This window comes from Eriocheir sinensis, chromosome 20, assembly GCF_024679095.1.
Source record: "Eriocheir sinensis breed Jianghai 21 chromosome 20, ASM2467909v1, whole genome shotgun sequence".
Taxonomy (NCBI): domain Eukaryota; kingdom Metazoa; phylum Arthropoda; class Malacostraca; order Decapoda; family Varunidae; genus Eriocheir; species Eriocheir sinensis.
Genome location: NC_066528.1, coordinates 6,910,044 through 6,924,770, shown reverse-complemented (window position 1 = coordinate 6,924,770; position 14,727 = coordinate 6,910,044). Strand labels below are relative to the sequence as shown.

Sequence of the window (14,727 nt, the reverse complement as noted above, 5' to 3'; positions counted from 1 at the left end):
AGTGTGTTCCCCCGTACTTTTCTTCACAAAGAAATCAACAGCTGAAGCCCAAATGGATGACTAGAAATGTGATGAGGGAAATCAAAAGGAAGGAAGAAGCATGGAAAAAATTCAGGAGGAGGACATGAGGGAGTTATGCATCATACTGCCGGATTAGAAACCAAGTTACAGGTAACTCTCGATTTACGCGAGTTTCGTTTACGCGTTTTTTAAATAACGCGGGGTCCAAAATCCAAATAAATGTTTAATCTACACTTTTTTTTTATTTATACGCGATATTTTATGGAGTGGCCACCAGATGTCTCACGCAACTGGACTCATACGGCGCCGCGGCCACACAGCTGGGCTCAGTTCTTCGCACACGCCACTTGAACAACAATACAGTGCCCATGCTGCCACGGCAGCCACGCTACTCAGCGGGTACCGGTACCAGTACCGGTACTAACAGTATCAGCTATATGGTATGGTACTGGTACCAGACGGCTCGGTACCGGTACCAATACTAACCAGTCGCTCAAGGTGTCCCTCATTTCTTCCTCACACGAGTGAGGCTGAGACTGAGTGCCTGAGTGCATATCTTGGTGATATGGATACATTCTCTCTCTCTCTCTCTCTCTCTCTCTCTCTCTCCACTGAATGAAGTGAATATTTATTTTTTGATAGAAACCTACCTCTTGTTTGATTTACATTGTTTTTGATTTACACGACCTCTACAAGGACACAATACTCGTGTAAATCGAGTTACCTGTACCACAGCTGTGCAAAAGGCCAAATATAACTTTGAGTTAAACCTTGCCAGGGAGACAAAGTCAAACCCCAGGGCTTTCTATGCATATGCAAGGAGCAAGACTACCAACAAGGAAGAAGTAATGACACTGAAGGATGAAAACAGCAACACTACTGTGACGCTTGCTGATGCATGCGAACTGCTTAACGAAGAGTTTGAGAAGGTGTTCACTAGAGAGAGAGGATCTCCTCCACACCTGAGAACTTCATATCAGGGTGAAAAACTAATTAATTGTGAAATAACAGAAGCTGTTGTGAAAAAAACCCTCTCAGAGCTCAAAACTCCATCTTCTCCTGGACCTGACGGTGTTCACCCTATAGTTCTCAAGGATTTGAGTATGCCTCTGAACTGTGCAAGCCACTCACAATAATGTACAGAAAAACATTGAGGTGGGGCTGTGTGCCTGCTGACTGGACCAAAGCCAATATTACCCCCATTTTTAAGAAAGGCAACAGGACTGACCCTACAAACTACCGCCCAGTGAGCCTTACATATGTTCCATGCAAAATATTGGAGAAAATCATAAAGAAGGCAATCTCAGACCACCTGGAGAAAGGTTTCTTGAGTCAACATCAGCATGATTTCCAGTCTAGTATGTCATGTCTAACACAGCTCTTGGAATATTTCATGGACCTTGAAGATGCATTAGATGAGGGTGATTGTGTTGATGTGGTACCTATACCTGGACTGGGAAGGCATTTGACACAGTTCCCCATACTCGGCTACTCTGTAAGATCAGAGCTGCTGGGATTGATGGTCAGGTGGCAAATTGGATCAGCAGCTTTCTGAGGGACTGCTTCCAGCTGGAGAGGGGTTTGGAGTGGAGTGCTGCAAGGCAGTGTTCTTGGCCCTGTTCTCTTCCAAATAAGTACTTGTAAATGATTTGCTCAGTGATGTTCAGTCATGTGGGAAGTTATTTGCTGACGACGCTACAATCTACAGAAGAATACGAACCCTGCACGATAAACATATTTTGCAGACTGATCTTAATAAACTCCAGGAGTGGAGCTCTAAATAACTCCTAAGTTTCAATGAGGATAAATGCAAAGCCATGCATATTGGGAGGAGAAATACGGGCCATCAGTAGCACATGGGATACACCCCCCTAGTGCAGACCCAGGAGGAAAAGGACTTGGGCATTCTCATAACACCAGATCTAAAACCTTCAGCACAGGTGGCTAAAGCAGCAGCCGCTGCTAACTCAATGCTGGGGAGAATAAAGAGCACATTCACCTGCCAAGACGAAGAAATAATGCTGTTGCTTTATAAATCTCTTGTTCGTCCCCGTATGAAGTTTGCCATCCAGGCCTGGTCACCAACCACCAGGCAAGACATTGTAAAACTAGAAAAAGTCCAGAGAAGAGCCACTAAACTGGTACCCACTATGGCCCACCTTATGTATGAAGAACGACTGAGACAACAGAAACTTACTACTTCAGAGGAGAGGAGGATCAGGGGAGATATACTTGAGGTGTTTTAAGATCCTGAAAGGCTTTGACCATATTGGGGGAGATGAAGACCACCTAAAGCTGGCTGCCCCTAGGCACTCCACAATCTTCGGACCCGAGGTCACTCCCTCCAACTGGAAAAACGACACAGAACACTCCAAAGAAATGTTCTCCTCGAGAGTGGTGAATCGGTGGAACAGTTTGCCGGAGGAGGTTGTGAGTAGTGAAAGTGTAAATGCATTTAAAAACAAATACGACTGGCATGTTCATAGCCAATTGAGAAGAGGCAACCCTTATGAGCGATACTAGCTCCCTTGCCTCTTATGCCATCACTAGGTAAGCAAAGCCTTCCAACTTTTAAGTCTAAGTTACAGCCATTTCTGAGTAAAGAACTGTCCCCCTTTGGGAATTGTGGAGTCACTCCGCGCCTCCAAAATACAATATTCCGCCTCCTTATTATAGTTAAGGGACGAAATACATGTCCCTCAACCATAATATGAAGGCGCAAGTACTTAAAAGTAAAGAAAAAGGCCTAATCCCCTTCCCCTAACGATCTTGGGGGACCCGTGGGAAATCAGGGTTTTTGGGTGGGGGAGCATTTTTAAACTACTCCAACCGAATTTTACATAACCTAACCTCTAACGGTGGGGACTTCGCCCCCTTCGACCCCCCTCCTAATCAGGGAGCACCCCCCAACTTGTATGCTGCGCCGGTAAAACTAGAGAAGTACAACAGTATGAAGCCTTGAAAAGATTATTATTCTCGTGGGGGCAATATTGGAGGAGCGTAGTGACTCCATATTCACCGTATCCTTTAATTGGAAGACACACACAACCAGTCACTGTATGTCATTTGTATCAGGAGTGCTGCCTGCTCGCCTGATTGGCGGGGTGTCTGACTGTTACTTTTGGGCCTTGCCTTCCCTGCCTAGTCTAGGCTGGTTGCCGGTTGGTGTGGCCCTACCAGGTGAGAACCACATTCCTTCCCGCCCCGCACACACTGCTGCTGGAGGGGGGACTCACCGTGCTGCGGCCCTTCCCTGCAGCCGCCATGGCGCCGTGACGGTGAGTGTTTGAGGGTACGAACACTGGTCGCCGTGGCCGTGGCCGGGAGGCAGCGCTGAGCAAGGAGACTGTCACTGTAATAAATAGGTTAAGATTCGTTTTAGTACCGTGCCAGTATCTCATTACCTTATGAAACATCACTGCCTCTTCATATATCTTTTCTACAAACCTTCAACAGTCATGGAAACGCTTTCAAAATCCAATTCAAGGACTTTTTTTTTTTTTTACTCTTGAAAATACGAGATAATTATTAATGTTTACGAAAGCGCGTCGCCTCTTCTGGCGCCTCCTTTGTTGTGTAACTTTTCAATGTACAGTAATCAAACCAGTCCAGTGTAACACGATCAATTGACTCCTTTAATTAAAAACAAGCTCGACTGACACCTTCAACTTAATTAGGCCCCTTTCACACTTGTCCGCGCTTATAACGCGGACCCGCGTCAACTTATGACTGGTGTTTTCTACGGAACCTTTCACACGCCGCGGATCGACGTCAACGCGGCCCCCCCTTGGGTCATCTGCGGGCCCGCATAGCAGCAAAGGGTAGTGTTCAATGTATGTTTTCACACGCCATGTCCGCGGCCCGCGCATCTCCGAAGAAAACTCATTTAGTATCCTGGTTGATTTCAATGTGATTGCACTTTTTATTTTCAACTTTATTTATAGGAAGAATTTTGATGCTCTTCTCCCTCGTGTTTACTTCCTCATCTTCCTTCTCCCTTCTCTCCTTTTTTTTCTTTTCACTCTGCCATCTATCTTAATTTTTGGTCTTTCATTTTATTCCTTTATCTCCCTTCCTCCTCCAGCTCTATTTTTGTCTCTCCTTTCCTCCAGATGACCGTGCTTTCCCTGACTTTCATTACATTTTCCTGTCTTTCTCCTTCCACCTTCGTGCGGGTGGCGGCCAGTTTTCACTTTTCACCCGCGCCGTCTGAAAGGATACGCGGGAAGGTCCGCGTCCGCTATATAAGCGCGGACAAGTGTGAAAGGGGCCTTATATTAACTAGAGTTGAAATGCAAAGTTTTGGAGCCATCTGATTAATGTAGAATCACTTCGGTTTAAGGACAGACCACCTATAGTCTGGACCAAGGGGTCTGTGTACTTATATATAATACCGAGTCGCCCAAAGAGGTACCCCACTGGCTAAGCGGGTTATGGGAGGCTCGTTCATCAGGCATAGTCGCCGCACTACTGTAGTGCCGACAACAACAACAACAACATGCCCTTTCTCTTGTCTCTCGATCCCTCCGTACCACCATGCTTACACATAACTGATCCAAGGCACTTAACTCACAAACCTCCTCCGGCCATTCCTTCACCATTCATAATTATTTTGCATTCTTTTTCACATTAAATTCCCACCCTATATCAATCCCACTCTATATAAAGACATACAAAATCCACAACCTCCCTTCTCAAGACTCCTGTGACATCAAGATCAAGGTCAAGATCAACGGAAGTAAACAGAGCAACGCTGCGTAGTCTGCGAAGCCTCCACGCCCACCCAGTGCCCCCGCGCCTCCACGTCCACCCAGTGCGTATTACAAGGTTATCTATTTGAAGCTTTTTGGGGGGAGGTTCAGGTGATGGGTCAGTAATATTCCAGAATCACACCCAAGTTTACCTGATTCAAGCTTTTTGTGGATCAGGTGACAGCTTGGTATTATTTCAGAATCACACCCAAGTTTACCTGATTCAAGCTATTTGTGGCTGAGGTGACAGCTTTGTATTATTTCAGAATTACACCCAAGCTTACCCATGTCAAGTTCGGTAAAATTCTAGTGTTTGCCCATACTCCCCCCTCCCCCCCATACAAGCCTGGGGACCTGGTGGGAATGCGGGGTTTTGGGTGGGGGACACGAAATCCGTCGCATTCGCGTATTTTTTTAGTGGGGGGGGGGATAAAAACTCCCTAGATCTAGGGAAATTCCCTAAGTTTAGGGAATTTTTCCTCCCACCACCACTAAAATAAGCGTTTGCGACGAATGTGGTGTTTCCCATACGAAAACCACACACATTTGGGTGGGGGAGCATATTTAAACTACTCCAACCGAACTTTACAACCTGGTCTCACATGCGTGGGCTAATGGCTAACTAAGCGTACCATCGCTAACCAAGCGCACCATTGGTAATAGTATTAGGTAAAGGTGCGTGTTCTAAAAAAAAAAATAACCACGCGTGGTGGACCTGGTCTCACATGCGTGGGCTAATGGCTAACTAAGCGTACCATCGCTAACCAAGCGCACCATTGGTAATAGTATTAGGTAAAGGTGCGTGTTCTAAAAAAAAAAATAACCACGCGTGGTGGACCTGGTCTCACATGCGTGGGCTAATGGCTAACTAAGCGTACCATCGCTAACCTAGCGTACCATCGGAAATAGTATTAGGTAAAGGTGCGTGTTCCAAAAAATAATAATAATAACCACGCGTGGTGGACCTGGTCTCACCTAGCGTATCATTGCTAACCGGATCGTTGGCAACGCTGCTCATATTGCAATGGCGTTGCCATGTAAACACATTGTCCGTATGTATAATATGCCCTTAACCCGCAAACTGCTGTACGCCTTCTGGGCGGCTGAGCGGTAAGCTGCTGTAAGCCTTCTGGAAGCGGGCTTTTCAAACAGGCGCCAAAAAGTTTCGCCCATGACTTCAGATACTGCCAGAAAAACATTTTTGTGATAGAAAAATCTAAGAAATATGCAGGATACAACACATTTCGAGCTACAGATATGTGTATTGTAATATTTATGACACGTTTATGTAACTTAGATATCATTTATTGAAGGTCAATCTCTCGCTGATATAGCCGCACTAGGCGACGCACTCAGAATCTCAGTCCCGCAGCTTACGGGTTAAGTACAATATGGAGGCGTAATATCGTATTTTCGAGGTGCGGAGTGATTTTCAATAATTACCTTGCGTGGTTTCTGTACGTTGTAAAAAAAACACGGAATGTATGAAATTTCCCTACATCTAAGTAATTGTAAGGAATTTCCCTACATCTAGTGTATTTTCAACCCTCATAACTCAAAACTATGCATTTGCAACGCATTTCACGTTTACCACCGCATTCCCCGAAGTCTCAATGGCTCCCTAGCCAATTTTGGTTGCGAGGGGTGAGTATGGGCAAACACTAGAATAATACCTCAAGTTCACCTGATTCAAGCTTTTTGTGACTCAGGTGACAGCTTGGTATTATTTCAGAATTACACCCAAGCTTACTCATGTCAAGTTTACCTGTTTCAAGCTTTTTGTGGCTGAGGTGACAGCTTGGTATTATTTCAGAATCACACCCAAGCTTACCCGTGTCAAGTTTACCTGTTTCCATTCACCGTTGATGAGGTTTCAGGCCCCAGTCTGCCGCCGTAGCAGCGCTCCACAGAACGCCAACATTACAACAGTAACATTAGCACCTAAAGTTGTCTTCAATCCTCATGTTCGTAAAATTCTAGTGTTTGCCCACACTCCCCCTCACCCCCAAAACAAGCTTGGGGACCTGTGGGAAAGCGGGTTTTGGGTGGGGGACATGAAATCCCTCACAATCTCTTTTTTTTGTTTTTTGGGGTGGGGGGGTGGGGGGGGGAACCTAGGTCTAGGGAAATTTCCTACATATAGGATTTTTCCTCCCACGACCATTAAATTAAGTGTTTGCGGCGAATTTAGTGTTCCCCACACGGAAACCACACATTCCCACTGGAGGCCAAGCTTGTTTTGGGAGAGAAGCGTAGTGAACCCTTCAAACGCTGCTCACCTTACCGGTCTGGCGTGGTGCTGCAGCCAGCTGTGCCCAAATAAACCGCTTACACCACACTCATGCCCTCTCTTTAGCACCAGTTTGAGTATGGTGTCACCTCATCGCAAGGTTTCTGTCCTGCTAGTAGAGTCCGTGGCACCAAACACGGTGTATCTTCATTGTTCATCACTGACACAAGCAAAACCACTGGCTACCCGTGATCCATCCAACTCCGCGCCCTAGAGAGTACTAGCTGTAGGTTCTAGCGCACGTGCAGGCTCTTGAACCTAATGCCCGAGCTATTCAAACGTGAATCCCGACTAACCGCATTTCGAATCTGCTTCACGGGTTCATGTTGCCAGTAAGTGAAGGTAATTGTGGAGATTGACTCCACGCCTCCAAAATATGATAATTTATTTATTTTTTTTTTTTTACGTCGTTGCCTGTTGCGCCGGTAGGCATCTTCCTGGTGGGGCCTGATGGTCGGCCCAAGGCTTCTTCCAGGTGGGGCCTGATGGTCAGCCCAGCCCGTTCTGGCGCAGGCGAGTGTTTATAGTGGCGCCATCTTCAATTGGCTCATGCTGCCCCCCGGAACTCGTTCTTGATTAAGCGGGCGGCTTCCTCTAGAGTCCGGGTTGATGGGTGGTCTTCAGGACAGCATGTGGGTTGTTTTAAGCCACTCGTCGGTGACTGAAAAATCAGTGGTAGCGTGGGGATTCGAACCCGCGTCGTCCATCACGCGGTGAATGTGGGCCCAGTACGCTACCAGTTCGGCCACCGCCTACCCATTAATCCTCCTATATATTATAGTTAAGGAATGAAATACATGTCCCTCGACCATAATATGAAGGCGTAAGTATACTTAAAAGTAAAGAAAAAGGGAGGAATCGGTTCTTTAAAGTGGGGAGCATATTAAAACTAACCAAACGTTGCATAACCTAACCTCTAACAGGGGGCTTTGCCCTCCTTGAGCCCTTGCTAACCCCCTTGGACCCCCCCACACGTATGATGTGCTGGAAAATCGTGTTTTATTGGTGGGGAGCATATTTAATTTACTCTAACCAAACTTTACATAACCTAACCTCTAACAGGGCACTTCACCCCTCGACCCCCCTGCTAGCCAGGGGGGACCCTCTATATGTATGATGCGCCAGAAAATCATGTTTTTTGGTGGGGGAGCATATTTAATTCACTCTAACCTAACCGGCGGGCAAAGCCCCCCCTGAGCCAGTTTTCCACCATGGTGCGGTGCACACCTTTGGGCAGTTGCTTTTGTCCTTCTGTGTGGGGTGTGCGTGTCCTCAAAGTCGCCTTTCTCAACTCTTCTGCCCATGACCAGAAGATTACCAAAATGAGACGGCTTTTTTCAACTTCCCAAAGTCAAAAACATGACATAGGGAGTTTGTTGATGAAGGTGGCAATAAAACAACAGCTTAAATAGCTTGTTGAGCCATGCGTCCTTGTTTAACCCCTTGACTGTGGATTTCGTACAATAAGACATCACCAAGCTACAGGAATGGAACAAAAAGTGGCTGTTACAATTCACTGAAGGAAAATGTAAAGTCATGCACCTTCGGAGGGGATATCCAACATACCAATACCACATGAAAAACACTCCAATATCCAACACAGAGGCAGAGAAAGACCTGGGAGTATATGGTGCCAGGCTAACAGTGAAAGCCAAATCTGTGCCAATCACAGCCGATGGGTTAATAGGTACCACTTGTCATGTCTAATTCTCTCTCTCTCTCTCTCTCTCTCTCTCTCTCTCTCTCTCTCTCTCTCTCTCTCCAATATTTGTTAATGTCTTGTTGTTTTGGCAAGTGTTTGTTGCATCCAGTGTTTTGCTGTGGACTTTGTACACCACAAATGCTTGCATTATTTTGTCTCTTCATTGAGCCAGAGGCCTTCTAGTAGTCATGGAGGTCACAGCATCCCAGGCAGTGGACAGCTTGGGTCTGGTCCCCTTGTCCGCACCTTTGCTCGTCTTCACGGAGAGCAAGAGGAGCTTTCTTCTTTACTGCTTGGCCTCCGAGTGTGTTTATTTGTCTCTGTGGTCGTTTGTTTCCGGAGTTTTTGTCTCCTTTAATCATGTTGGTGACGATTTGATTTTTTCATGTTTAAACGTGTCTGGTTTTATTTAATTTTTTTATTTTTGTTCGTTTGTATTTGATCCACGTTATCTTGTTGTTCTTTCTCTCAAAGCGGCGACGCTTTGCACACTTACCTGCTCTGTTCTTCCCTCTGCTGCATGGTTGCCTCCAGGTTGTCAAGGGCAGCTATTATAGTTCACTGCTCTGGGTCTATTTTGCCTCAGTTTCTTTGATGCAGTTGTCACAATATTGGGGTTGAAAACCAGTGACTGATGTACTCTTTTACATATTATGGAATTTGTAGATGCTTTTGGTATTCAGTTTGAAGCATGTTTCTATGAGGCTGTGATCTTTGTCCCAACAGCCACCCCTGGTGCTGGTGCAGCAGCGAGGGTCTGAGGCGGAAGCCGTGCTGACTTTTGTTGCAGTGGAGGCTGCAGGGCCGGGCAGCAGTCTGAGGGGCCAGGACCAGCAGGAGCAGCCTGCCACTGCTGTGGGGATCAGTGCCAGACCATACAGTACAGTACAGTACAATTCCTTCATCATATTATGTGCCAAAGAAAAAATCAATGCCATAACTTTGTACAGTACCTGTGTACCTCCTTTGTAACACAGTGTCACTATAAGATATTGTACTGTAATTTAGTACCTGAAATTTTAGCACACTTAGGAAGGCAGGCACCTGCACAAGCTTCACTCAGGCCAAGAACTTGAAGTCCGGCTGCTAGTTGCCAAATGCCAGGCTTGGGAGTCCCTTGAGAGGGCTGACGGGGCCACACCTTCCCCACCCCAGTGACCAACCCCTGAAGTCAGGGTTGAGGTCAAGAATGCTGTCGCTGCCCTGCTGACTTTCCCTCAGGCCTGGTGACAAGGCCACACCCGGCCTCTACCAGGCGTGGCTTGCTGCAGAGAGGTACAGAAAGGTGGAGGAACACAGATCCTTCCTTCTTACCTCCCCTCAGGTCTGGTGAGGGAGCTGAGACAGGGCCACACCCGGCCTCTACCAAGTGTGGCTTGGTGCGGAGAGGTACAGAAGGGTGGAGGAACACAGATCCTTCTTTCTTACTGTACGTACCAGAAAGAAATTTCACCGTAATATTGTTCTGTGCTGTCACTGTCCTCACAGTCGTACAGCACCTTACTGTACTGCATGTTCTGATCAGGGGTGATCAGGAGAACCACCACCACCTTGCTGCTGGCATCTCCAGCCATAAAGGAAAGGGAGAGTTTGAGTAAGAAAAGGTTTGAAACCGAGAGCAAGTTCACCAGACACAGCCTTGCACACACTGCTGAAGGGAAGCATGAGTGCCAAGAGTGTGGGAAAAGACTCTCTGGGAAGGGTGACCTCAACAAACACACCCACACACTCTGGTGGAAGACCTCATGAATGCCAAGAGTGTGGCAAAGTGTTCAGTAGGAAGAGTAACCTTAACACACACACCCTTACACACACTGGTGAAAGACCTCATGAATGCCAAGAGTGTGGCAAAGTGTTCAGTACGAAGAGTCACCTTAACAGACACACCCTTACACACACTGGTGAAAGACCTCATGAATGCCAAGAGTGTGGCAAAGTGTTCAGACACAAGAGTCACCTTAACACACACACCCTTACACACACTGGTGAAAGACCTCATGAATGTCATGAGTGTGGCAAAGTGTTCAGTACGAAAAGTCACCTTAACACACACATCCTTACACACACTTGTGAAAGACCTCATGAGTGCCAGGAGTGTGGCAAAGTGTTCAGAAGGAAGAGTCACCTTAACACACACACCCTTACACACACTGGTGAAAGACCTCATGAATGCCAAGAGTGTGGCAAAGTGTTCAGACACAAGAGTTACCTTAACACACATACCCTTACACACACTGGTGAAAGACCTCATGAATGCCAAGAGTGTGGCAAAGTGTTCAGACACAAGAATCACCTTAACACACACACCCTTACACACACTGGTGAAAGACCTCATGAATGTCAAGAGTGTGGCAAAGTGTTCACTCAGAAGACTCACCTTAACACACACACCCTTACACACACTGGTGAAAGACCTCATGAATGCCAAGAGTGTGGCAAAGTGTTCACTCAGAAGACTCACCTTAACACACACATCCTTACACACACTGGTGTAAGACCTCATGAATGCCTTGAGTGTGACAGAAGGTTCTTTTCAAAGTCTGAGTTGAACAGGCACGTTGTCACACACTCTGATCTGAGAGAGTTCAAGTGTGATGTTTGTCTAAAACATTTCAAGTCCAAGCGGAATATTGCCAAGCACATGAAGATCCACTTCCCCTGAGGCGGTGGAGGACAATGTTTGGCAACCCCGCCCTGGCTGAAGAACAAGAAGAAAGAGAAGACAAAGAGAGAAAGGCAGAGGGATGGAAGAACAACAAGAACAGAAAAGAAAGAAAGGAATGAAAAGACTAGTGAAAGAAAGAAGAGAAAGATGGACAAGAAAATATTACGAAAAAGCACGAACAGAAAGAAAAGGAATGGAGGAAAGGAAGAAATTATGAAAGAAGAGGAAGAGAATAGAAGGAAGCCTGGAAGAAAAGGAGGAAGAGGAGCAGCATCAAGACGGGGATAGTTAGAAAAGGGTCATCAGCATCTTCTTGGCTTATGGTCCATCTTCTCCCTTTCCTGGGGTGGGACTTGCCATGGTCCTCCTCCATCTTGCTGGTCCGGTGTTAATCCTTCCTCTGTTTCCAACACTCCCAAGTCTTGTGTCACTGTTCCTCTCCATGCTCTCCTTGGTCTTACAACTGGTCTCCTCCCGGGCACCTCCATTCCCTCCACCGCCCTCAGCACTCCGCCCTCTGTCTCTCTCCTCACATGTCCCAACCATTGCAGCCTTCTCTGTCTCTCTCTCCTCTGTGTCTCCTTCACACCACATCTCTCAGCCACTTCCTTATTCCCTTCCCTGCCACCTGTCTCTCCTCACATGTCCCAACCATTGCAGCCTTCTCTGTCTCTCTCTCCTCTGTGTCTCCTTCACACCACATCTCTCAGCCACTTCCTTATTCCCTTCCCTGCCACCTGTCTCTCTCCTCACATGTCCCAACCATTGCAGCCTTCTCTATCTCTCTCTCCTCTGTGTCTCCTTAACACCACATCTCTCAGCCACTTCCTCATTCTTCCCACTCAGTGTATATATGTGTGTGTGTAAGTTTGTATAATATATTTCTGCCTTACATAACGATTTTCATTATCCTGAGAGAGAGAGAGAGAGAGAGAGAGAGAGAGAGATGGCTTTCCGCTCGGCCCACGTGGTCACTTCAAGAAACAATCACAACAGTGAGGCCTTGTGTTACTTAACTAACAGACGGTCACTGCTCTTCCCCTACGCCTATAAACAGTGGTGTTCCGCAGGGCTCTGGGCTATCTCCCACTCTTTATGTTGTTCATCAATGATTGAGTTTATTGTTGCAGTTATACAACAAAGGAGAAGAGAGGAACCTGTCATCCCAAACCCAGGCAATACACATTAATAATCTTTAATTCCAAAACAAAATGTACAATCCACTCATGCCGATAACTCTCCTGTGCATTGCTTAGCATCTTTCAACAGAAGACCCACCCAACGGAAAGCATGACTCAGGACTGGACGCTGCAGAACATGAACCTTTGACCTTGCTATCATTTCTGAATGGGACAGAGGTAACTCAAAAACTCAATTTCTCCACCTGTCAGTTCAACACAATCTTCCAAACACCTGTCCCCTATTCTTGGACAACACTCAGCGGGGTCCATGATTTACTACCAAGCAAATGAGTGTCTGCATCAACTGTAGCCGATGTAATGACCCTCATTTTGTGTCTCAAGAATGCCCCTCTGCCAGCCACTGTTGAGTCCACACCACTACCCTGCCTTAGACTCAGGTGAGAAAAGTCGAGAAGATTACCAGAAAGGTGTGGAAATAGTTAACTATATGAAAGAAACCTCGAGGGCAGCAGCTGATAGGGGATTTACAGGAGTAAAAATGGACAACAACTAAAGAGTGGCAACTTATCTGGTATAGAGGTCATTTTTATCTTCTTTACACATTGCAGAGCATGTGCAAGGAACAGTGCTCACCTCTGTGGTGAATTTGCAAGTGTTGGTGTGGGTGAGGGTGATGAACCAAAGAAGAGAAAAAGGAATGATGAACCCAAGGCCAAAAGCACAGATACTTCTAAAAAGTGCAATGGCACAGTTCTTAGCGTCCAGTAGTGACGGAGAGACAGTAGACAGTAGAGCGCTGCATCAGCGGCAGAGCTGGGCCTGAAACCTCATCAGCGCTAAACGGTAAACGGTAAACAAACGCAGTGGACATGGTTCATGAATGCCACAAGGGAAAAAGGCTGGGCCGAGGCAGATGAAGAGTCATGGAAATGGTGGGAAGAAAATACCCCGAATTAAGGAAACTTGCCCAGCAGTACCTTCATGAGTTCCCCTCCAAGCAGTGTTAGCAGCCAGCAGTTACTAGGTGGAGCTGGCAGTATAGTATATGGTGAAAAAAGTAACCGTTTGCAGGGATAGAGAGCAGAGAAACTAATCTTTTTGAAGAAAAAATGCCACTTGTAAAGTTTGAATATTAAGTGTGTCAGCTTGTGGCTTAACAAGAGTAGCCAACAATAGTAAGCAGTCAAAGTTTGCTACTTTCCCAGGGAGAAGGCTGGGGAAAGTGGTTGCTACTTTCCCAGGGAGAAGGCTGGAGAAAGTGTTTGGTAGGATGCGTCCATGGCGTGTTGGGTCCTGTCCTGAATCCTGGCATTAACACACTGGCGTACACGTGCCTTGCTGAAACTCGTCACTTTACATACATGTCACAGGCTCTGGTGTGTTGTGTGTAGCCTGCTTGATATTTCTCGTAAGTCATCGCATCTATTGGAGAGGTAAAAAACAAAAAAATTTGCAAGGGAAATAAATTGGAGCCTTTGGGTGCCCTCTGACGAACTTTTACCGAGGATGACCTCAGCCGAAATAACACAGAGGAGTCCAGTGCAAAGGAACCTTTGCAGGGCCCTGCACAGGAAGCCACCTTTAAGTAACAACACCGAGTAACACTCAGCCCTCCTCCTTGGGTGAATATTGCAAAGGAACCTTTGCATGCAGGGCCCTGCATAGGAAGTCACCTTTAACCCGTACAGTGTTTAGTACGTACAGTACGTATATGTACAATTGTGGGACACAAGCACAGAGTTATATACATAGAGGGTTCCCAGAGCCTGGATTTTGAAGCAACTGGCGGCCATCTTAGGGTGACAGATGGCGAGACAGAGAGAAGTTTAATATCACATAGTTATGTCTGCTACTGCTATTATCAAGTTACAAGCGCCTTGGCGATCCTCTGTCAGATAGACTTGTTATTTTCTTGTCCATTTTTTACACCCTGATTATTGTTACACTGGTACATGTCATATGCCATCTGAATCGGAAAAATGTGCTGAATTTGAAACTGTAAACGAAAATTTAATGCAATATGAAGTATATGAATGACAAGGAGTTGAATGAAAAAAGGTGAACAAAATGTTTATACACTACCATAATTTTTTCTCATTATTTTATTGTAGGTATACCTAAGTGCAATAAATTTGTGATCATGATATGCAGCAATG

The 14,727-nt window shown here is 46.2% G+C and overlaps 2 protein-coding genes across 3 annotated transcripts in view; one reads left to right on the top strand and one right to left on the bottom strand.

Moving 5' to 3' along the window:
- Positions 1–14,727, bottom strand: part of LOC127001126 (tripartite motif-containing protein 5-like) — a 185,300-nt gene that overhangs the window by 77,079 nt on the left and 93,494 nt on the right. Inside the window, exon 1 of one of the 2 annotated variants that reach the window (XM_050865313.1) lies at positions 3,258–3,521. The exons of the other annotated variant lie outside the window; for it this stretch is intronic. Coding sequence (XP_050721270.1) covers positions 3,258–3,437 — 180 coding nt within the window. The 5' untranslated portion in view covers positions 3,438–3,521. Of the gene's footprint in view, positions 1–3,257; positions 3,522–14,727 lie in introns of those variants that run through there. 2 annotated transcript variants of the gene reach the window in all.
- Positions 9,471–12,011, top strand: LOC127001127 (zinc finger protein 665-like). Its single transcript, XM_050865315.1, has one exon. It carries the CDS (start codon positions 10,428–10,430, stop codon positions 11,424–11,426), a length of 999 nt encoding a protein of 332 aa, XP_050721272.1. The 5' UTR covers positions 9,471–10,427; the 3' UTR covers positions 11,427–12,011.